Genomic DNA, 22,477 nt, shown 5'->3' on the forward strand with positions numbered 1-22,477 from the left:
GAGTTTTCCGTCTTGCGAGGCATTCGTCTTGCGGGGCACCACTGTACAGTGAGGTAGCTCCGTTTCACAGGGATGTATCCTATTACAGTGATTCCCCCATCTTTCTTGGTCCATTTGAAAGGGGCTGCTGGGGCTGTATTCCTGGATGCAATATATCAACTTTAATATCAATAACTTTCAAGGCAGGTATAACATTTCTCCCCCACTTGCAAACAGGTGCAGGCTTTGAACTGGTATTCCCATTTGGAAGGTACTAAACAAACGTACCAAATTTGATTCTTATCCCCCAGGTGCTTAGTGTGGTTGCTGAGTTACAAAGGGACTAAACCAAAGGACTTAGTTCGCTGGGCCATGATCTTAAGCAAAGGATGGTGACAGCATGCTAAAGATAAACTATACAGTAGTACCTCGGGTTAAGAACTTAATTCGTTCTGGAGGTCTGTTCTTAGCCTGAAACTGTTCTTCACCTGAAGCACCACTTTAGCTAATGGGGCCTCCTGCTGCTGCGCCGCCACTGCACAATTTCTGTTCTCATCCTGAAGCAAAGTTCTTAACCCGAGGTATTATTTCTGGGTTTGTGGAGTCTGTAACCTGAAGTGTATGTAACCCGAGGTACCACTGTATTAACAAACAGAGTAAAATTATAAACAAGTTCAGAAGGGGATTTATTCCAATTCACTTTGGTGTAGGTAGCCTCACAATCAAGAAGTCCACAATCAAGAAGAGCAACTGTATTCAAGTATGCAACCACTTGGGAAAGGAAATGGCATTATCTGTCATGCAGAAACCCTTCTGCTTTTACTTCTTCTTTCCACTGGTCCTTTTGGAAACCAAAAGCCTTGTTTAACTGTTGACAAGGGTCGATGTTGAAATTTACAGAACAGGGTAGAAAGCTTAGAAATATCTTCTTCATTTACGGCTTATAAGAATGCCTATGCTGTTCTTGGTTTATTTCTCATTTTGAGATCCCCAGCGTAGTAATGAAAAATCTCAGCAATGGCACATTGTCGTACAGAGGCTGGGGCAACTGGCATGGAGCTGCTCCCATTGAAATGGATGGTGGCAGAATTCACTTTTCACATCTGATTTGGTGCTGGCATTTTGATGGAAGCTTTTTGGACTTCTTCTGAGATATCCGTCCCAAGTAGAGCTCTAATAAATATTTTTTTAAAAAAAAAAATCCATTTAAGACACAAGCATAGGCATCCCATTATAAATTCAGTATCATACAAAATAATTAGCCAGCATTATAAACCGCATACATATTTGGCTCCTGTAGGTAATAATGAATTCTATACTCAGTATCTCCTTTATATCATTCTTAATCTTAATTCCCAAAATGAAGATTGTTGTACTATGTAAAACAATGCAGCTATAGTTTAGTATTACTACATTGTGCAGAGTAACACTAAGCAGAAGTATTTGGGTTTTCTTGATCCGTATAAACAGATTTGACCTTTTGTATCTCATCTAGAATTTAAACATCTGTTAATAAATTTTAAGTTTCCTCATAAGTCTTCGGACAATTCCTCTCATAACAGTGACCTCTTTTCATAGGATTTTTGAGTTCGGTATACTTTCTTCAGGAAAAGAATTATACATTTTCCACAAGGATAAAATTATTATTTGCCCTCACCCTTCTTTTGTTCCCAAGACAAATATCAGTAGTTCATTCTCCCCTCTTTCTCTCCTCAACCCCAAGGAGAGGAGGAGCTACACAGACAGATTTACTAAGTCCTGAAAGACCATATAAATAGGACAGAGAACATCCATAAGCGGAGCACTTTGTTTATTTCCTTCAGCCACGTGAGAAATGGTAAGTTGACACTATAGCTAAAGGAACGTATTTACATGTCTTTTATTTTCCCCACTCCCCCAAATTTCTATCTCGGAAGTAATTCAATGAAAAGCGTGGCTACTTCTGTTGGTTTTTGGGAAGAACTGTCCTCCCCAGAAATACAGAGGCTCTGAAAGTACAGCTGGAAGAGCAAAAACTGGTTGTCCAAGCCAAAAGCTGTAGACAAAGTCGCAGGGAACCAGACACAGCCGTTTGTGAGTGAAAAATCAGATACATGGCTGAGAGCCCGGAAGAGGGCATTGACAACAGCACATAGCTCAAATTCTGATGAAAAGCCAAAATGAATTTGGTCCTTAGGAAAGTATAACTCAGTCTATGTTTAGGTTTGGGATTGCAGCTGAGCCTAAAGAAAAAAAAGATGCCAAGCTACAGCAAAAGAAAACAACAACACGCGACTAGTATTGCTGAACGAAATGCCACTTATTCTGTCTTTTTTATATATTAATTTAAACAATTTAAGGACCGCCCACTATATAATATCAGCAGTAGTGTGTACCTCCAAATCCAGTGAGAGGAATTATGTGCTGTCTATAATATGAACAGGGTCAACACTGATATGGAAATCGTCCATAAAAAAGCACAGTGGTGAATAAACCTGTTGAAATATCTGAGCACTGTAATTAAAATTTAAAAACATTCTTTCTGCCTCTATGAAACCCCTGGTGGATTCTGAGGTCCTATAACACCTTATCCAAGGACGAATAACAGAATTCAAAAAGCTCTATGTATCCATTCAACCTCCAGCATGTCAGTCAGTGTGGGCCAGCTGGAATTTGCCATCAACTTTTGTTCACCACAGTGGTTTCCAACGGACAGGAAATCATATTCCCAAATTTTGAGAAGAACACCTGGGTAACATTAAAAATCTGAAATGCTCAGAGATTAGTGTTTTCTCTGTCAATATGTGCAACTTTATTCCCAACGATTGTGCAACCTTTTCCTATTGTGCATTTCCCACACCCACCCACACACCCAATACATTATATTTTGCAAGGTTTTAGGGACAGAATTTAAATACTGCTGAACTGATTTGGGCTGCTATACAGCAAGGAAGAATACAGAGGTATAATCCTGGATATAAGGGAGAAAGGAGAGGAACAGAAAACTATGGCATGGGACTTCTGCTGCTCCACTCTCTCTAGGTCTCGTAAGATTTTAAAGCACTCAACAGATATTGTCTCTGTTTTTCTGGAGTGCTACAGAGATAACAGAACACAGTACTGAGGGGGAAATATAATAAATACTACTTACTTTGGTTCGTATCTTATGCCTTCTGTGCTATATAAAACACCCACTCCTGCACAAAGCCTTTCAATGCCATTCCTAAAGAGAGAATATTTGTGTAAAGTGTTTTCCATAAACTAGTTCATTTCCCTGCCCATTACAGTGAACTAAATGCAGTATTGTTGATGTAAGCTCAGCAAAGAGATTTCAGACAGAGATAATTTCTGCTAGCCTAAGAAGGGCCCTTGACTGGAGAAAACGTGGTTTGGCCGTGCTCTTTCTTCTCCTTCTTCTTCTCCTTCTTCTTCTCCTTCTTCTTCGCCCAACAATAACAGGCAGTTTTCTCTCCAAAGGACAATGCTACCAGGGTCGTTCGCACTTAATGAACTTCCATGTAAGAAAGGTAAAGGTAAAGGTACCCCTGACCATTAGGTTCAATCGTGGACAACTCTGGGGTTGCGGCGCTCATCTCGCTTTACTGGCTGAGGAAGCCGGCATTTGTCCGCAGACAGCTTCCGGGTCACGTGGCCAGCATGACTAAGCCGCTTCTGGCGAACCAGAGAAGCGCATGGAAACCCCATTTACCTTCCCACCAGAGCAGTACCTATTTATCTACTTGCACTTTGGCGTGTTTTCGAACTGCTAGGTTGACAGGAGCTGGGACAGAGCAGCGGGAGCTCACCCCGTTGCTGGGATTCAAACTGCCGACCTTCTGATTGGCAAGCCCTAGGCTCTGTGGTTTAGACCACAGCGCCACCCGCGTCCTGTAAGAAAGGTATGTACCCCAAATATACAACGCCATCACATATACAAAACGTATACATTTATTGGCAACTAACTCCCATGGGGCTATATACAACGACACAGAAACTGTGTTTAGATATACTAACGAGGTGTTTTCCAATTAACTATGTTGCATTATAATTCAGAACAGAATTCCAAACAGAAGAAAAAAACACATATTTGCTTACCATGCAATCATAACACCGTTGTCAGTGCACAGTCTGGGAGGCGGACATACCAGGGCGAAATCGGTGGCATCTGTTAAAACCTGCAGAGCTTTCCGGATATACTGGTTACTTGCAACACCTCCCGAAGCCACCTGAATCCAGTGTTCGAAAGTCATGTTTATGGGAAGTCTGAGGAAGTAGGGCGGCAGGATTATGCTTATAGCAACCTGGCTCACCTTGCTGGCAGTAATCCCTGCACAGGGCAGAAACATGCCCTCTCCCCCTCTGCCATTTTGAAATTCATATAAAGATATTTGAGTAGGCACCATTAGGTATTACATACAACGGGTGTGGCAAAGCCATAGCCCCCCATGACATGTTGACTTTCCCCAAGTACATGCAAAGTCTTGTGCTCTTGGATTCAGTTTTTATTTTATTTCCTTTGTGTTAGTTAATAATATCTGTTACTAATTTGTGTCTCTCTGTTGATCAGGTCACCACTTCCTGGACCTAAAGGTACAAGCGATTAATACAACTAAGCTGCTGGCCACATGGTTGGAGCTTAGGATAAGTTAACTGTGCAACACACACATTGGGGTTTCATTCCTCCCCACTGCTGATGTGTGATTGTTTTCATCACATGTCTGTGTTGACATTCCACACTGTTGGGAGTCATGAGAACGGAAGTTTGGTTACACTGTTCCGTTATGTTATGCTTCCGCATTTTCTGTTCTCTCTCGGACGAGAAGGAGAGAGAAGCCTTGATTTCTTTGTTCTGCAACACTCGATCTTGTACATAATAAATTAGCTGAGTATTCTACACCTCAAGTCCAGCTTCTGCTTTGAGCTCTGCATTTGTGTGTGCAGATATCTTCGGATATATGTCGTAGTAGCAACTCAGGACAGAAGAGTGATGAATCATCCCAAGGGGTGCTTCGGAAGGAAAGACGCAGTTCCTTGGTTTGTTTTCCTGACAACACACACACACACACTGAAGAAGTGTGCATGCGCACAAAAGCTCATACCAATAACAAACTTAGTTGGTCTCTAAGGTGCTACTGGAAGGAATTTTTAAATTTTGTTTTGACACTTACCAAAGTTGCCTTCCTCTGTGGCAAGATACCCTTCCTTCTACAGAAATGAATGGCTCGGTGCGTTCGAGCGACAATATGAGCAGTTACCGTGTGCTGGACTGCTGCAGCAAGGTCTGGTACGCAGGACAGGAGTTGTCCTTCCTGACGCCCTGCAGAAATCACGATCAAATAGGTTTCCCAAGGCTATGTGAAGCTCTCACGCGCAATTCGTATCTGTCCTATTTTGGTCAATACCTTCCTCCTTTTCTTTTTCTGCGATCGCTCTAGTGACCTGGGACTGAAGTCCAGCAAAGGAAAAGTTGCAGTTGTGATGTTGCTCCATGGGGACTTTGAATTCATAACGCTGTCTATTTCCCTGCTGAGCCAAACGTTCTATCGCTTTTCCACCGCTCAGGCCAGAGCACTCTGGGTGCTTTCGTAAAGAAAGCCTTCTGGCTACCTAAACAATCCAAATGGAAGCAGAAATTAAAGAAATGTGCACATATATTTTAAAAGTCACTGGAAAAGGCAAATGAGCACAAGGAATAGCTTTATGATTCTGAAGGACCCAAATCACACCTCAAATCCTTGTTGTTATGTGCTAAGGCTTGAGACTGAGCCAGCCGCATGACAGCCACATCATTATGGTTTTATCCCAATTAGCTAAATGATCACCAAGTAAGTGGGACAACTGCACAGGCCTTTCCTCATTGGCCCTGTCCCGTGGGCTATTCTGCCAACAGAGATTTAGCAGGAGCCTTCTGTGCCAACTTTTAAACGCCTGCTGAAAACTTATCTATTCCACCAGGCCTATGCAGGCGATTAGAATACTCAATCGAACTCAATCTGTTCTTGTAGTCCATTCAACTCCTGAAACGGTTCGAAAACCAAGGCGTGGCTTCCGATTGACTGCAGGAGCTTCCTGCACTCAAGCAGAAGCTGTGGAAGCCACGTCGGATGTTCGGCTTCAAAAAAACGTTCACAAACTGGAACACTTCCGGGTTTACGGCATTCTGCTTGGGAGCCAAGCCGTTCGAGTACCAAGCTACCACTGTACATCCTTCCACAATGGCTAATTGATGTCCGTTTTTAACTTTATAGCTTTATTGTATTGTATTGCTTTGTGTTTTTATTGCTGTAAACTGCTTTGATAGATATATATTTATGATATAGCAGCATGCAAATGTTTTAATAAATAAACACTAATTAAAAGGATTACCTTATCCAACATGTCCCCAGGTGCAATGTCCAATGTCTGCCCAAGGAGAAGGAAATCTGAAACTCCTTGCGCTACCGCTAGTATACAGTGACCCCCCGAGAGCAAAAGTACCAGGAACGGGAAGTCCACACGATTGGTCAACCTAACGGTGAGAGCGTGCGCCTCCATATGGTGGATGGGAATGAAAGGCTTCTTGCATTTCTCCACCAGTTCCAGACTATAGGCCAACCCAACTCCGAGGCTCAAAGCAAGTCCTGGCTTCACGGTTGTTGCAATGGCTGAGAGTCCATCTGCGCTAACTCTGCTGATGGCAAGTGCTTCTTGCACTACCCTTGCAATGTTTTCTTGGTGAAGCTGTTGTGCCACCGAAGGAATAATTCCACCTGTTCTGATGAGAAACAAACATGTACATGATGCTTACGTGATAGGATTAGAGGGATTTATATCTAGATGTTAGGATAGAGATGATAAGGCAAACAGGAAGACACAGTGAGAGATAAAGGAGGTGCTGTGGGATTGGTGGAAGTCAATGTCTTGTAGTTGTTGTTTTAGTGTTTATAGTATTAACTTGTAAGATATGGATTTTTTTTTTAGTTGTTGTTGCTTTCTTTAGTTTTCGAATGTTGGTTTTTATGTGTTGTGTATTGTTATTTTTCGAAAATTTTTGTGTTGTTGTGTGGAAAATACTAATAAAATTTGTTGTTGTTTTTTTTTAAAGTACATGATGCTTACGTTGAATCTGTTTGGCCTAACTCAAAAACTGAAACGCAGAAGTTGATGTTCTGGCTAGTCAGCACTTCTTTCTTTTTTGGCAACCTGTGGTGTGACACATGATGACAAAATAACAACATGATATTCAATGCACATAGTGTATGGAAGTGAGAGCTGGACCATAAAGAAGGCTGATCGCCGAAGAATTGATGCTTTTGAATTATGGTGCTGGAGGAGACTCTTGAGAGTCCCATGGACTGCAAGAAGATCAAACCTATCCATTCTTAAGGAAATCAGCCCTGAGTGCTCACTGGAAGGACAGATCCTGAAGCTGAGGCTCCAATACTTTGGCCACCTCATGAGAAGAGAAGACTCCCTGGAAAAGACCCTGATGTTGGGAAAGATGAAGGGCACAAGGAGAAGGGGACGACAGAGGACGAGATGGTTGGACAGTGTTCTTGAAGCTACCAGCATGAGTTTGACCAAACTGCGGGAGGCAGTGGAAGACAGGAGTGCCTGGCATGTTCTGGTGGTCCATGGGGTCATGAAGAGTTGGAGATGACTAAACGACTAAACAACAAAGTACCTAAAACCATGTTTTCACCAACGGTAAGAATTACTTACTTCAAATGAACCGCGCTTTGAGAATGCAGGGCTTCTCCTAAAATGTTGCCAGCTTCATCCACCACAGCTGCGGCTGTATCATCGCAGCTGGTTTCGATACCCAGAATTATTTTGTTAGAAAAGCATTTGCCACGGCAAACAGAGACTCTTCTTAAACAATCAATCCAGCAAGGTTCAGGAGGTTTTGAAATTGCTCCTCCAAAACCGCTCACTGCAAAAGATTTCTGTAGACAGGCATACCTACAAAGAAACTGTACAATAACAGAATTTAGAATTTAACATCTTGTAGTCACTACCGTGCCCAGGCTTCTTCAGGTGATTAGTTCTGGCATAATGTATGAGGGAAGGGAGTGTCTCAGTTGGCTTTTTAGATGATTTTCCAAGTGAAACTAATTGTTTTTTGCCCCGTTCTCAGTGGGACGTCTTGACTGAGCTGACATTTAACCCCAAATCACCAGAACTGAGATCCTACATTCTGTTCCCTATGGACTACAAGCTATGGCTCAATGTGAACACTCAACATCCTGGAACACACTGTTCAAAAATTTCCCATGGTACTCGTCTGCTGTTTCTGCTGTTCCCATACCACTGATGAAACACTCCAGGATCCGACCTGTTGTGTTGTTCAAACCTGGGCTGCTGTGGACTATTTTCCCCAAACCAACCATGAGTGGAAATCAAGGTTTGTTCTTAGATTACTGCTTGTTGTTTGTTTGGGGGAAAGCAACCGTGAGCCCTTTGAAGATGTTATGATAAGTCAAGCTCAGGGTTGTTTCATACATATTGTCGGTGCTTTCCTTCTAGGAAAAAATGGTACAGCACACCCTTGAGAAAACCCCAGGGGGGAAAACACTGCATGGTATGGCAACAGCTGGAGCAGGGGACGTATACCATGGGAATTTTTGAGCAGGGCGCACCAGCATGATGCATGTTCACATTAAAACATAGTTTAAATTTTTTTTAATGCAATTTAACAATACAGCCCCTCCCCACTATTGTTTGTATACGTGTATGCGAGATACACCCACAGGTGTTATTTAATGCATATAGGCTTGAACAAATTCTGTTCTCTAAGCATCAAGCAACATGACAATACTTTTGTCAAGGTTTATCTATTTATTCAAAAAAAACCAAAGGCAGCCATCTTGGCTGACAAGAAAAGAATAAAAAATTCACATTAATAAAGATGTTGACCTAATATCCTCCCCCTCCCCCCAATAAGGATTTGAAAACCTGGAGGGGGGGGGAGAGAGAAATTGGTAAGCCTTATAATTCTCTTTATCAAAGCTGGAGTCCCAAATAAGAGCTAGATGGTTATTTAAAACAAATTTAAACTGCAATATATGTTGGGGTGAGACCACAGAGCCTAGGGCTTGCTGATCAGAAGGTCGGCGGTTCGAATCCCCGCGACGGGGTGAGCTCCCGTTGCTCGGTCCTTCTTCCTGCCAACCTAACAGTTCGAAAGCACATCAAAGTGCAAGTAGATAAATAGATACCGCTCCGGCGGGAAGGTAAACGGCGTTTCCATGCGCTGCTCTGGTTCGCCAGAAGCGGCTTAGTCATGCTGGCCACATGACCCGGAAGCTGTACGCCGGCTCCCTCGGCCAATAAAGCGAGATGAGCGCTGCAACCCCAGAGTCGGTCACGACTGGACCCAATGGTCAGGGGTCCCTTTACCTTTTTACATGCTGGGGTATTTAAAAAACCCAGTGGATTCACACAATCCAACAAATTCATTTGTTGGGAAAGATTCAGGCGTCTTTCCTTAATGTTTCTGGAATATCGGTTTCCTTGCACTCAGCAGTGCATTATTTTTCTACCGGGGCAAAAGCAATCCTCCTTCCTCCTAGCACAGGCATCTCCAAAGTCCATTTCAGGGGCCTAATCTGGCCCGCCGGTCGATTTAATCTGGCCCCCATGGCAGTATATGTCCTGGGGTAAAATCCTTTAAAAAGCTCAAAAGCTCAACAACTTTGGGGTTACCGTATTTTTCGGCCTATAGGGCGCACCGGCCCATAGGGCGCACCTAGTTTTTTTTGGGGGGGGAATAAAGGGGGGAAATTATTTTTCCCCCCAGGCACGGGGCGGGGGAAGCCCGAGCTTCCCCCGACCCCAGCCCCCAGAACAGGCTGCTATCCGCAAGCCTTCGGAGCCCGGCGGGAATTCCCGCTGAGCTCAGAAGGCTTGTGGATAGTTGCCCGAAGCCCGGAGAGCCCAGCTCTGCGCTCCCTGGGTTTCGGGCTGCAGGCTGCTGTCCGCAAGCCTTGGGAGCCCGGTGGGCATTACTGCCGCACTCCGAGGGCTTGCGGATAGCTTCCTGAAGCCTGGAGAGGCGAGAGGGGTCGGTGTGCACTGACCCCTCTCGCTCTCCAGGCTTCAGCGAAAGCCTGCATTCACCCCATAGGACGCACACACATTTCCCCTTCATTTTTGGAGGGGGGAAAGTGCGTCCTATCGAGCGAAAAATACGGTAAATCCTAAGAACCTAAGAAAAGCTCAACAACTTTGGTCGGCCCTCACGCATGCTCACTTCATCAAATCTGGCCCTCTTTGAAGAAAGTATGGGCACCCCTGTCCTTGCACATTAATTGATTTTGAGGAATCTGTTTCATAAGCAGCACAAAGCAAACATATCCATTCTCTTGCGGTTTTGCAAACTTTATAGCTGCATAGTTTTAACAGGTTTTTTTAATGTCTTGGCTATCTGTATAACTTGTTGACGTATGCTGGATTAAGGGCAGCCTGAGGCTAGTGAACTATGAATAAATGTCATTGAACTATTTGGAAAACACCAATACTGTCTAGAATGACAGTCATGCTGAAGGTCAAACGCTGACAGAAGAAAACAACACACATTCTGAGGTAATGTAATGGGCTAGGCATCTGGAAGCAAAGAAAGTGATCATATATATATATATATATATATATATATATATATATATATATGGATATGGATGGGATGATTTTACCTGTGTCAAAAACATTGTGTTGAAAGGGTGTTCTTTCTTTATCAATTCAGGCGTCACATTTCACAGTTTCCAAAGACACACGGTTTGAATAAATCTGGAATAAATAGAAATCATGTTTTGGTTTAATAAGAAGAAGAAGCAGCCAAGATAAAAAGTAGGCCTTTGGGTAATGCTACATGTTTTGGGATTGGCTGCAGCTCTTTCTCTCTTTCCGCAAGCCAGCAAATATCTCCCAGTAAACGATGAAGCCTTTGATTAACTATAGTTTCCTGTTTTGTCTGAACTGGGAAACTGTGGCTAATTATTTCAGAAACAAGTCAGGATCTCAAACAATGGTTTGAAACTGCCTTAATACCATGACTTGTTCCAAAGCCATTGACCAATTTTTCAACAAGCCAAGATTCTGGGTTGGTTTATTGGCTTGTGCAAAGGGAAAAGCACATGAACAGGCATGAGACCCTGAATTCCTTGTGCTATTGTGTAGTACAATGCTAGGGGCTAACAGACAGAAGGAGAGGTTTCTGCTGGGGGTTTTCTTCTGCTGGGTCTTTTACTGTAGTTAAGCATAGGGCTATTTTCACAACAACCTTCTCTGCCCATGGCAGGTGTCAGTTATGGATAACAGGTGTTTATGAAACATAAAGTAGCTGTGTGAGTGTGGGACGTGGGTGGCGCTGTGGCCTAAACCACTGAGCCTTTTGGGCTTGCCGATCAGAAGGTTGGTGGTTCGAATTCCCACGACAGGGTGAGCTCCCGTTGCTCGGTCCCAATTCCTGCCAACATAGCAGATCGGAAGCACACCCAAAAAAGTGCAAGTAGATAAATAGGTAGCACTCCGGCGGGAAGGTAAACAGCGTTTCCATGCGCTGCTCTGGTTTCGGTGTTCCGTTGCGCCAGAAGCGGCTTAGTCATGCTGGCCACATGACCTGAAAAAACTGTCTGCAGACAAATGCCGGCTCCCTCAGCCTGTAAAGCAAGATGAGCACTTCAACCCCAGAGTTGTCCGCAACTGGACTTAACCATCAGGGGTCCTTTACCTTTTTAAAGCATAGGGCTCATTTGCACAACAACCTTCTCTGCCCATGGCAGGCATCAGTTACAGGTAACTGGTGTTTATGCAACATAAAGTAGTGAGTGTGGATGATACACAGAAAACTGAAAGCAGTTTGATTCTTGGAATGCTGCAAAGAAGAAGTGCGTAGCAAAAGCTGGACAGTGGTGAATTCTGTGCATTTCTTCAGGATTCATGTGACCAGGATATTCATGTGTAGCTGGAAGTCAGTATCAATTGCCCCGAAAGCGGGAGAATAGTGAAACTGGATATTTGAGTATTCAGCCACCTTCATTTTATGAATGAAGACTATGCCAATACTAATACTAATCAAGCCCTGTGTGTTGCTTCCAAAGAATCCTCAAGATTTGAGAAAGCTAAGCGTTATGGTTGGCTTCGTATGCCAAAACTAAGAAAGAGAGATGTGCTTTTGAAAGCTTTCAAACACTGAGAAATCTGTTGCGGACAACAACAGAAGGATTAAATAATTGGACAAAACTCTGTTGGCAGGTTACAGAAGGGAACACAGGTGAATGAAACGTGAGCATCTGCGTTAATCCTTTATTATAGGGATTTTCCTTCATCGCTTCTCAATAAATAATGAAAAGCTTCTAAACCTTCAGCAGTGCATCATGAACCTTACTCTTGGCTGATTTGGAGAGTGGGAAAGGCACTCAGAGAGAGGGTCCCCAGAGCCAAACCTCTGCTATAGAGCATCTCAACAAATAGCACTGTGCACTGGCAGAGCTCTCATTCATTTAAGAAAAGCTTGTGCAGGAGAGCTCAGAGCAACCAGAGGCAATTTCTGCAGAGACTTCTGGTAGGTCCTTGAGTGATTTGCAGGCGATTGGAAAGAGCTCTTGGCTCTCAATCGTCTTAACAACAGCAGCAGCTAAAAAGCTCCTTCCTCTTCCACTCCACGCCAAATTAGATTGTTCAAACAGGAATCCTGAAGGAAAGCCAGGAATGGATTTTTCATGCGAAAGGACTTGTGAACTTGGAGAGGTATCCAATGAGGTAGTTCTGTTAGTGCAAGGGTTTCGATTTGCACAACAGAACCTCCTCTTCTTTCTCCCTCTCCTCTCCTTTTCTCATGTGTAATTGGCTCAAAGAGGTTTAAGGAGACCCACAGAACATATATACAGAATGCACAGGGAGAGGAGAGGGAGAGAAAGTTCCACTTCATAGGCAAAAGTCCTTGTGCTAACAGAATTACTGCCCTTGGTCCAGGTCCAGATCACAAATTCCTGGGGTTTGAGCATGATCCTTAGAGCCACCTGGCTAAGGGACTACAGTCGTATCTTTGGAATCCGTCTGGAAATCCGTTCCGACTTCCAAAATGTTTGGAAACCAAGGCGCAGCTTCCGATTGGCAGGACGCTCCTGCAGCCAATAGGAAGCTGCGGAACCCGTGTTGGACGTTCAGATTCCAAAGAAGCTGAACTTCCGGGTTTGCGACGTTTGGGAGCCAAAACGTTCGACTCGCAAAGGGTTCGACTTGCAAGGTTACGACTGTATTTCTGAAGCAACTGGAGGACCTCAAAACCTTTAGATATCACAAGACTGGTCTGCCTATCCCGCTCCTAGAAGGGCCTAATCTAACACCCACAGGGCAGGTGTAGGGTTTAACAATGCAAAGGCAAATACACCACCATCATTTGGAATGCAGTGGCAGCAGAACATAAAGCGCAACAAGGGGAAAATACTTAGAAGTACTCTGATACCATTTGTTATTTTCTTTTACATTCATTTCCTTCTGTGCTGCGTCTTTATTCTTCAGCGTTACACAGCGACAAAAGGAATGTAATATTATCTCTTCTGGTTATTCAAGATAGGAGATTGAAATCTTGCGGAACAGGGTTTTTTATTCTCCTTGTTGAATATGTTGCCATCTGATCAAACATAGCTCATGCAAAGTAAACAGTATGGCTCACAAGAAGTTGCTTTTTTTGAAATACTGATGAGATGTCAATAGAAAAAGAAAGGTAACCATAATCAGTCATTGTTCCAAGTCATATTCTGAAAATTGATTATTCATTTATTTGTTAGATTTATATACCGCCTTTCATCCAAAGATCTCAAGGTGGTTCACAAGATTGATGATTATCTGTCTGACACAGCACAGTCCAATACATGTTTCCTCAGTACTGTAGTTAGTTCTACTGTACAATGAGACATGCTTCCTAGTAAATGTGTTTAAGATTGCTGTCTAAAGCAGGTCTATACAGTGGTAGCTCGGTTTTCGAACATAATCTGTTCCGGAAGACGGTTTGAGTTCTGAAACATTCAAAAACTGAAAACTCAATAGCCAACAGCTAGGCCTCAGGAACTTCTGTTCAGTTGAAGCCGCGTGGCATGTTTGACTTCTGAGGCGTGTTCGAAAACCAAAGCATTTACTTCTGGTGTTCAGAAACCAAAATGTTCATCAATGGAGATGTTTGAAAACTGAGGTTGTTGTTTAGTCATGTCCAACTCTTCATGACCCCATGGACCAGAGCACGCCAGGCACTTCTGTCTTCCACTGCCTCCTGCAGCTTGGTCAAACTCATGTTGGTAGCTTTGAGAACACTGTCCAACCATCTCGTCCTCTGTTCTCCCCTTCTCCTTGTGCCCTCAATCTTTCCCAACATCGGGGTCTTTTCCAGGGAGTCTTCTCTGTCCTTCAAGCTAGGTAAAGGTAAAGGGACCCCTGATCATTAAGTCCAGTTGTGACCAACTCTGGGGTTGCGGCGCTCATCTCGCTTTATTGGCCAAGGGAGCCAGCGTACAGCTTCTGGGTCATGTGGCCAGCATGACTAAGCCGCTTCTGGCGAACCAGAGCAGCGCACAAAACGCCATTTACCTTCCCGCCAGAGCGGTACCTATTTATCTACTGGCACTTTGATGTGCTTTCGAACTGCTAGGTTGGCAGGAGCAGGGACCGAGGAATGGGAGCTCACCCCGTCGCAGGGATTTGAACCGCCGACCTTCTGATCGGCAAGTCCTAGGCTCTGTGGTTTAACTCACAGCGCCACCCGCGTCCCTTCTGTCCTTCAAGCTACACCTGCTTAAATTCCTTCTTCCATTCAAGGCAGAACAGCCGTGTGTCCCCTACATCTGGCTGCTCTTCCCTGTATATAATTTCATTTCCCCCTGTAGGCTTGAAATTACTGCAGTTTTGCTAAAAGCAAACTACATCCATAAACAGTGATTTATACAATCTGATGTTTCAAAACAACCCCTCCAAAAGTCAATTTTGTGTGTTAAAAATCATTTTAAAAGCTTGTGGCGTAAGAATTCTTTATAGTTTTTGCTCTTATCACTTGTGTCTAAAAATGTGATAGTCTTTTCCTTCATCCTTTAAGCAATATAGAAGACAGCCAAACACTAGAGTATGCTGTAGATGGAACATCAAGGCCTCTGTCTGCTGCTTAAGAGGTAGGTAGCATCCCTGGAAGGTTTGATGTAGGGTTATATGAAACTCAGGTTACATATTTGTAATCTGTCATAAATAAGCCAAATAAAAAAAAATATCAGCATACATTTAGTACTATTCCCTAGAAATTGCTATTAAAATTTGGGCTGCCCTTGAAGAATGCTTAGAAGTTTCAACAGAGGCAGAATACCGGAATGTTTAACTGCCTACTGCTAGGTGGAATCATATTACGCCAATTCTGAAATATCTTTTGCTTCCCATCCTAATTCAAGGGGCTGGTGCTGACCTTTAAAGCCATAAAAGTCTTAGAACCCAAATACCTAAAGGAGTGCCTCTTCCTAAATCACCTGCCCATGTCTTAAGGGGAGGATCTTTTCTTTGTCCTGATGTCAGGGGAAATTCATCATGCAGCAACAATGTCATGGTGTTCCATTTGTGGAATGGAGAATGACTGGTGCCAACATTACCATCTGGGTTAAAAGCTTATTTGACCAAGCATTTGAAAGTTCAAAACCTGTTTATTATTTAGTTTCTTCTGTTTGTTTTTATATGCCTCTGTTAGTTCCTGATGACTTTTTTCAGCATGACTCATTTTATTCCATGCCTTTTGTCTTCTGCCCGGGTGTGTAGATGAAGAGCAGTTTAAAAATATTTGTCATAAACATTTTTATTTATTATTATTAAACAATCCTGAGGATGTTTTCCTGTAGAAACTGTGCACCCACCACGGAACTGCAAGGCTTCTGCTCAATGTTTGAAACTCCCATTGTTCTAGGCACATTTTGCAATGGGGAATTTCATTAGCGCAAGCAGTTTCTGAGCTCTGGGCGCAATATTGTGCCTAAGGTTTCAGATTAAAACTTCAGAGTGGAAGGAAAGGAGGACCTTTTTCTGCCTCCCCGCTTCCAGCTACTCTCTGAAGTCTGGAGAAGAGACCCTCTTAATAATATTAGGGGGGTGGGCAGGGGAAGGACTAGACCATGTGAAAAATGAACATAATATTTTAGCTGCAGTTCATTCCTTTTTAGCTTTGTATCCTTGTTATTAAAAAAGCTCACCTGTACATTTCGTTGTGGCGCCCACAACCCAGGTTTAAGGTGCCATTTAGCTCCTAGTTTTCATATAGAATCATAGAGTTGGAAGAGACCACAAGGGCCATCGAGTCCAACCCCCTGCCAAGCAGGAAACACCACCAGAGCACTCCTGACATATGGTTGTCAAGCCTCTGCTTAAAGTCCTCCAAAGTAGGAGACTCCACCACACTCCTTGGCAGCAAATTCCACTGTCAAACAGCTCTTACTGTCAGGAAGTTCTTCCTAATGTTTAGGTGGAATCTTCTTTCTTGTAGTTTGGATCCATTGCTCCGTGTCCGCTTCTCTGGAGCAGCAGAAAACAACCTTTCTACCTCCTCTATGTGACATCCTTTTATATATTTGAACATGGCTATCATATCACCCCTTAACCTCCTCTTCTCCAGGCTAAACATGCCCAGCTCCCTTAGCCGCTCCTCATAAGGCATCGTTTCCAGGCCTTTGACCATTTTGGTTGCCCTCCTCCGGACACGTTCCAGTTTGTCAGTGTCCTTCTTGAACTGTGGTGCCCAGAACTGGACACAGTACTCCAGGTGAGGTCTGACCAGAGCAGAATACAGTGGCACGATTACTTCCCTTGATCTAGATGCTATACTCCTATTGATGCAGCCCAGAATTGCATTGACTTTTTTATCTGCCGCGTCACACTGTTGGCTCATGTCAAGTTTGTGGTCAACCAAGACTCCTAGATCCTTTTCACATGTACTGCTCTCAAGCCAGGTGTCACCCATCTTGTATTTGTGCCTCTCATTTTTTTTGCCCAAGTGCATTTTTTTGCCCATATCTCAGTTTCTAACACTGCTTCTGCTGGGGAAAGCATCCAATTTACCAGCACTCAAATCAAATCGCAAACGATATCCCTGAGATCGCAAATTGTACCCGTGACTTAAAGATACACACAAAGTCACGCAGAAAACTGCCTTATGCCAAACCATTGCACAGCCTTGCATGCTCTTCCCTGTGTCTTCACCTGATGGTTGTCTGTCTGTTAAATCAGAGATGCTAGGGAACTGGACAAGGGACAAGGCCCAGTGCTAGCACCTGGCACAGAGAGGCAAATTTGGAAACCAGTTTCTCCTATCTCCTTTTAGATATTTCACGTTTTGTGACTTTCTGTTTTGTGGTCGGCGAACCCTAAGCAAATGACATCAGCATTCCTACAAGGTACATTGCAAACCACATTGGGTTGTTAGTGTTGTAGGACAATATGCGTTTTCCTTTTTGTCTTTCTATGCACATCTTAGAATTGTTGCTCCCAAGTATGCACGCGCAGAGAAGCAACTTTAAATAATTTTGATTTAGGCACTGCATCGTTGCCATTACCTCGCCCCTTTCTTTCTGCATTTGGCTTTGGCGGCTCCGTCCACAAAAATCATAGAACTGCACAGCTGGGTGGGATCCCAGCGGGTCATCTAGTCCAACCCTCTTGCAATGCAGGAAACTCAATCTGAAGAAGTGTGCATGCACACTAAAGCTCATACCAATAACAAACTTAGTTGGTCTCTAAAGTGCTACTGGAAGGATTTTTTGTTATTTTGCAGCATCCATGACAGGTAACCCCCCCAAATTAAACAAGGTCCCTGCAGAGAAGGTTCCCCCACCCCTTCCCTTAATCTAAAATAACCTCCCCTTTCCCCCAGGACGAGAATTACCTTCCACTCGCTCCCCGCCAACCGGGTACTGTACCTGTCTATGAAAGGGCAACAAACAGCCTCTCCCCCATTCAAGGGCGTGCAAAGGAGCCCCGAAAGGGTTAAACTGGCGCAATGACGCTTGGGACGGCCGTCCCCACTCCTTCGCGCGGCCGGCGGGACCACGTGAGCGAGGATAAACCAATCGATTTGGCGGGAGAGGCGGGCGCCTGCAACAAGCACGTCGCTGCAGACGAGCGAAAGGGTAGAGCAGCGAGCGCCCCTCGATTTCCGGGTCGCTTTTTGAACCCTCCATTTTGGAGGGCATGGGGTCTGCGGGAGTTAAGGTTATTCTTTGTTTTCTGTGCTGTATTTTGCATGCATGGCGCTTTTTTCTTTTGGTAGGGAATCAAACAGGGAATTATAAAGGGGAAAAACATTTCCCCCACGCTTGCTTTCTATAATGAGGGCTTTTCCAAACAATCATGCAAATTTTATAGTAGATGTTCCTAACTGCATAAAAACTTTGGCCCCAATTTTATTTTATTTTTTAATCCAAAAATGGGGTACAATTTTGGAGCAGCCAAAAATGCACACCATAATGGGCAAAGCTTTGACTTCTTCAGGGCTCTTAATCAGACTATGGCAAACAAAATCATGGACTGGTGGGGGGGGGGATTATCGGGTTGAAGAATTCTAGGGGAACTGGAAAGCTTGCATCCTGCACCCTCATGTGACATTTTAATTGGTTGGGGCAGCTGCCGGACCTGAAAGAAAACTTCCCTTTTCTACAAAATAGGAACTCTGCCTTCCTTTGCCCTCTGCTTCACCCCACTCCCACAGCCATGACATTAAAAAAAACACAAAAGCCTGTGAGGTGACCGAGCATCTTTTGGAACAAAAGAGTCCATCAAGCAGCAGTCAGGAGCCCATGAATCAGAATGGTTCTGTTCTTAATCATGATGTGCGAGTCTGTAGTGTGGAGTGGTATATGCTGCTTTCTAAAATAATTCAGAGATGTTCCTGGTCTCAATGCAAGCCTTGTCCTGTCCCTTTCACTCACCAAATCTTTGCCCAACAGTAAACATTGGACTAGATGAGTCTTGAACCAGCAGACTCTTATATTACATTCACATGCATTGCAGGGGATTGATCGCTCAACCCTATGATTTGATGATTCTATCTGTCCTTATTAAAAACTTTTTTCCCCTTTAGGCTGCAATCACGCCATACACTTCAAGCATGTTTCAAGTTTCATTATGCTTTTATATGTGCTGGAAGCCGCCCAGGGTGGCTGGGGAAACCCCGTCAGATGGGCAGGGTATAAATGATAATTATTAAGATAATTATTAAATTGTTATGAGCACACACTCATAGAAGCCTGTGAAATGTCCAACATCCTTAATGATCAGTTACCAGGATGGTTGGAGGTAAGTGATGCACTTGCAGTGTATAGTGGCTTTGCAGTTAGTCTGGATTTGCACAGCTGTTATCTTTTCCTTAGGAATATTATTTAAGAGGAAAAAAGAAGCTAAATGAGGCTGTTATATGATTTTTCTTTGGTCCTCCCCCCCCCCATATTGCATGTTACAGTGGTACCTCGGGTTAAGTACTTAATTCGTTTCGGAGGTCCGTTCTTAACCTGAAGCACCTGTTCTTAACCTGAAGCACCACTTTAGCTAATGGGGCCTCCTGCCGCCGGAGCACGATTTCTGTTCTCAACCTGAAGCACAGTTCTTAACCCGAAGTGCTATTTCTGTGTTAGCGGAGTCTGTAACCTGAAGTGTATGTAACCTGAAGCGTATGTAACCTGAGGTACCAGTGTACACCGTTATAGGAATTCTAAGGTCTTATTTATAAAAATCATATGTTCGTAAATGTACAAGGCAAACACATACGGTACATATGTGTCTGAAATAGTACAGGAGAGCAATTTTGAAACCATGTTGGCTCTCCCAAACTCACCTCAAATATTTCTCTGCGAGGAGGAAGGAAATGGGAAAGCCTCTCCATTGTCTTTTGCTTACTGTCTTAAGGATGTAATTGTGCATGAATAGGGTGAACCTGTGACCTGGATTCAGGAACTAAGTATTTAGCATCTCAAAAGGAATGGCCAGGCTGCCCAGGTAGAGGAATCAGAGGCTATTATCAGGTATCCTGACAAAACAGGAATTTTGTTGGAGACCACCTCCTTCTGTGATGTACAGTGGTACCTCGGGTTAAGAACTTAATTCGTTCTGGAGGTCCGTTCTTAACCTGAAACTGTTCTTAACCTGAAACACCACTTTAGCTAATGAGGCCTCCCACTGCTGCCACACCGCCGGAGCACGATTTCTGTTCTCATCCTGAAGCAAAGTTCTTAACCTGAGGTAAGAGGACCTTATGCATTATATCTTGCACAGTCCGTTATATAATGATGCAAGAAAAAGATTTTTGGTACCTGTAATGACAGGGTCCCCTGGCCAGAACCCCCTTGATATGATGTTATATCTCCTTGCAGACACAGATAAGTATGTGACCTGGCGGGTAGCACTTTTTGCAACTGCTGCTAGGAAAATTAGAGCAAATTATATAGCCAAGGTAGCCATTAACTGTAAAGGAAATGAATTTATTTGATCCTATCTATCTACCTCAGGCTATGCTCTATCTTTGTCACCAAACTCTGAGTATAAATTGCACACTGTATTAATTGATATTGTTTTTAACATTAGTGACCATGTGGTGATTTTAGCTTATGAATTTTATTGTTTAATGTTTTTATTTGTACATATAAAAACATATAAATGTTTTAAGTCTTTTTTTACCAATTCAGTATATTATCTTTTACTTGTCAAATAATTCTGTGTACATTGCGGCAGCTTTTGACTATGTGCAATAAAACTGACTGAGACTGAGACTTAACCTGAGGTAATATTTCCTTGTTAGAAGAGTCTGTAACCTGAAGCGTATGTAACCTGAAGCGTATGTAACCTGAGGTACCACTGTATGATGTTTTGGGGTGGTGGTCTTGAACTACAGGGTGGGCAATTTCAAGTGTCTATATAAGGGCTTGGGCACCATTGCTCTGGGTTCCTCCTGCCTCCTGCGTGTGGCAGTCAGCGTAGGGATGTGGGTGGCGCTGTGGTCTAAACCACTGAGCCTCTTGGACTTGCCGATCAGAAGGTTGGCAGTTCGAATCCCCACGACCAAGTGAGCTCCCGTCGCTCTGTCCCAGCTCCTGCCAACCTAGCAGTTCGAAAGCATGCCAGTGCAAGTAGATAAATAGGTACCGCTGCGGCAGGAAGGTAAACAGCGTTTCTGTGCACTCTGGTTTCCGTCACGGTGTCCCATTGCGCCAGAAGCAGTTTAGTCATGCTGGCCACATGACCTGGAAAGCTGTCTGCAGACAAACACCGGCTCCCTCAGCCTGAAAGTGAGATGGGCGCCGCAACCCCATAGTCGCCTTTGGCTGGACTTAACCGTCCAGGGGTCTTTTACCTTTTTACCTGGTAGTGAGCACCCTGTTGCAACAGTTAATAAAGATCAGGCTTCCTAGCTGCCTTGCTTCTCAATATTCTCTGGTTGGCTTCTGTTATTTTCTCCTTCCGATAAGCGACCTACTTAAGGACTCCATACAGGCTCTTGGATACCCCATAAGGGAAAAGGAGCAGTATTTTCGTATAACAACCCAAATTTCAGTTTTTTAGTACCTACTTTTTCCATTACAGAAAAACAATATGCATATTCAAAAAACACACACCGATACAGTATCAGAGCAAAAGCAGATTGAAAGGAATTAAGCCACAGCAGTGTAAGAAACTTCAAGAGCTTATGGATGCAAGCGTTGAAACTCTGTTAAGTCAGGTAAGCTGTCACATGATCTCCCAAACATGAAGCTGCATAATATTCTATTTCTGGATATTTGGAAAGAAGATGTCTTGGACAAAATGAGTCACTTTGTATCGAAAGTCCAGGGCAGTTCTGACTGTTGTTGCTTTCCTTGTGTTATCTCCAGTGATAGCAGAGTCGAAAGCCTTAACAAACAGCAACTGATTTAAAAAACAACAACGTGGCTATACAAAGCTTCTGTCACTCATTTTTTTAAGCGTTGCTGACATTTAGCACTCGAGTGCATTTCTTCCATTAAATCCTCTTTCTTGATCAAGCTGAAGGTAAACATTCTTTAGTTATGTGTATGTATCTGGGTGGCTTAGCCTCTAATTCTAAAACCAGCTACTCCCGTTTATTTTGTCCAGCTGAAACAATTATTTAGTCATTAAAAGGGCTTGGAACAACTTGCCCCCAAAAATACAGGAGCATGATGCATGCCACATGAAAGGGCAATCAGTTGTTCCTCTAATAATTTTTAGTTACACAATTCTTGCTACGTAATTAATAATAATAATAATAATAATAATAATAATAATAATAATAATATCTTTATTGTCATTGCCCCCTCTTGGGGACAACGAAATAATAATCACCCTGCATTCAAACCAGTAGTCATATTTACAGTTAACACAGTATCTGATCCACTGTTGTCTAATATTGAGCTTGTGACCGCAATGTTTTATCTGCTTTTTTCTTTTAAAATCTTTTAATATAACTACTATAAAACTTCCTTTGAAATTTGCAGCAACTTAAAAGTGGGAACAGTATTTTAGAATTCAATTTTAAAATCAG

At 43.3% G+C, this 22,477-nt stretch overlaps 1 protein-coding gene across 2 annotated transcripts; it reads right to left on the reverse strand.

Moving 5' to 3' along the window:
* Positions 1 to 641: 641 nt before the first annotated feature.
* Positions 642 to 17,967, reverse strand: OSGEPL1 (O-sialoglycoprotein endopeptidase like 1). 2 transcript variants are annotated; one of them, XM_082201160.1, is made up of 9 exons: positions 17,837 to 17,967; positions 10,629 to 10,722; positions 7,660 to 7,910; positions 6,325 to 6,712; positions 5,361 to 5,565; positions 5,127 to 5,275; positions 4,054 to 4,184; positions 3,110 to 3,181; positions 642 to 1,152 (listed from the first exon to the last, which is right to left on the reverse strand). In XM_082201160.1, exons 2-9 carry the CDS (start codon positions 10,641 to 10,643, stop codon positions 1,077 to 1,079), a joined length of 1,287 nt encoding a protein of 428 aa, XP_082057286.1. In that variant the 5' UTR covers positions 10,644 to 10,722; positions 17,837 to 17,967; the 3' UTR covers positions 642 to 1,076. The 2 variants fall into 2 exon arrangements, with proteins under 2 accessions (XP_082057286.1, XP_082057287.1); XM_082201161.1 differs by lacking the exon at positions 17,837 to 17,967 and adding an exon at positions 17,508 to 17,609.
* Between the last annotated feature and the right edge of the window lie 4,510 nt (positions 17,968 to 22,477).

The sequence above is a fragment of the Podarcis vaucheri genome, assembly GCF_965113315.1.
Source record: "Podarcis vaucheri genome assembly, chromosome: 1".
In the NCBI taxonomy this organism is placed as follows: domain Eukaryota; kingdom Metazoa; phylum Chordata; class Lepidosauria; order Squamata; family Lacertidae; genus Podarcis; species Podarcis vaucheri.

Bases quoted from the DNA above. Each gene is read 5' to 3' on its own strand.
- OSGEPL1 (XM_082201160.1), bottom strand. The intron at 5,276-5,360 runs GTATTGACCAAA...TGATTTCTGCAG, and splicing joins AGAAAAAGAAAAGGAGGAAG to GGCGTCAGGAAGGACAACTC. The intron at 1,153-3,109 runs GTAAGTAGTATT...AATATTTATTAG, and splicing joins GGCATAAGATACGAACCAAA to AGCTCTACTTGGGACGGATA.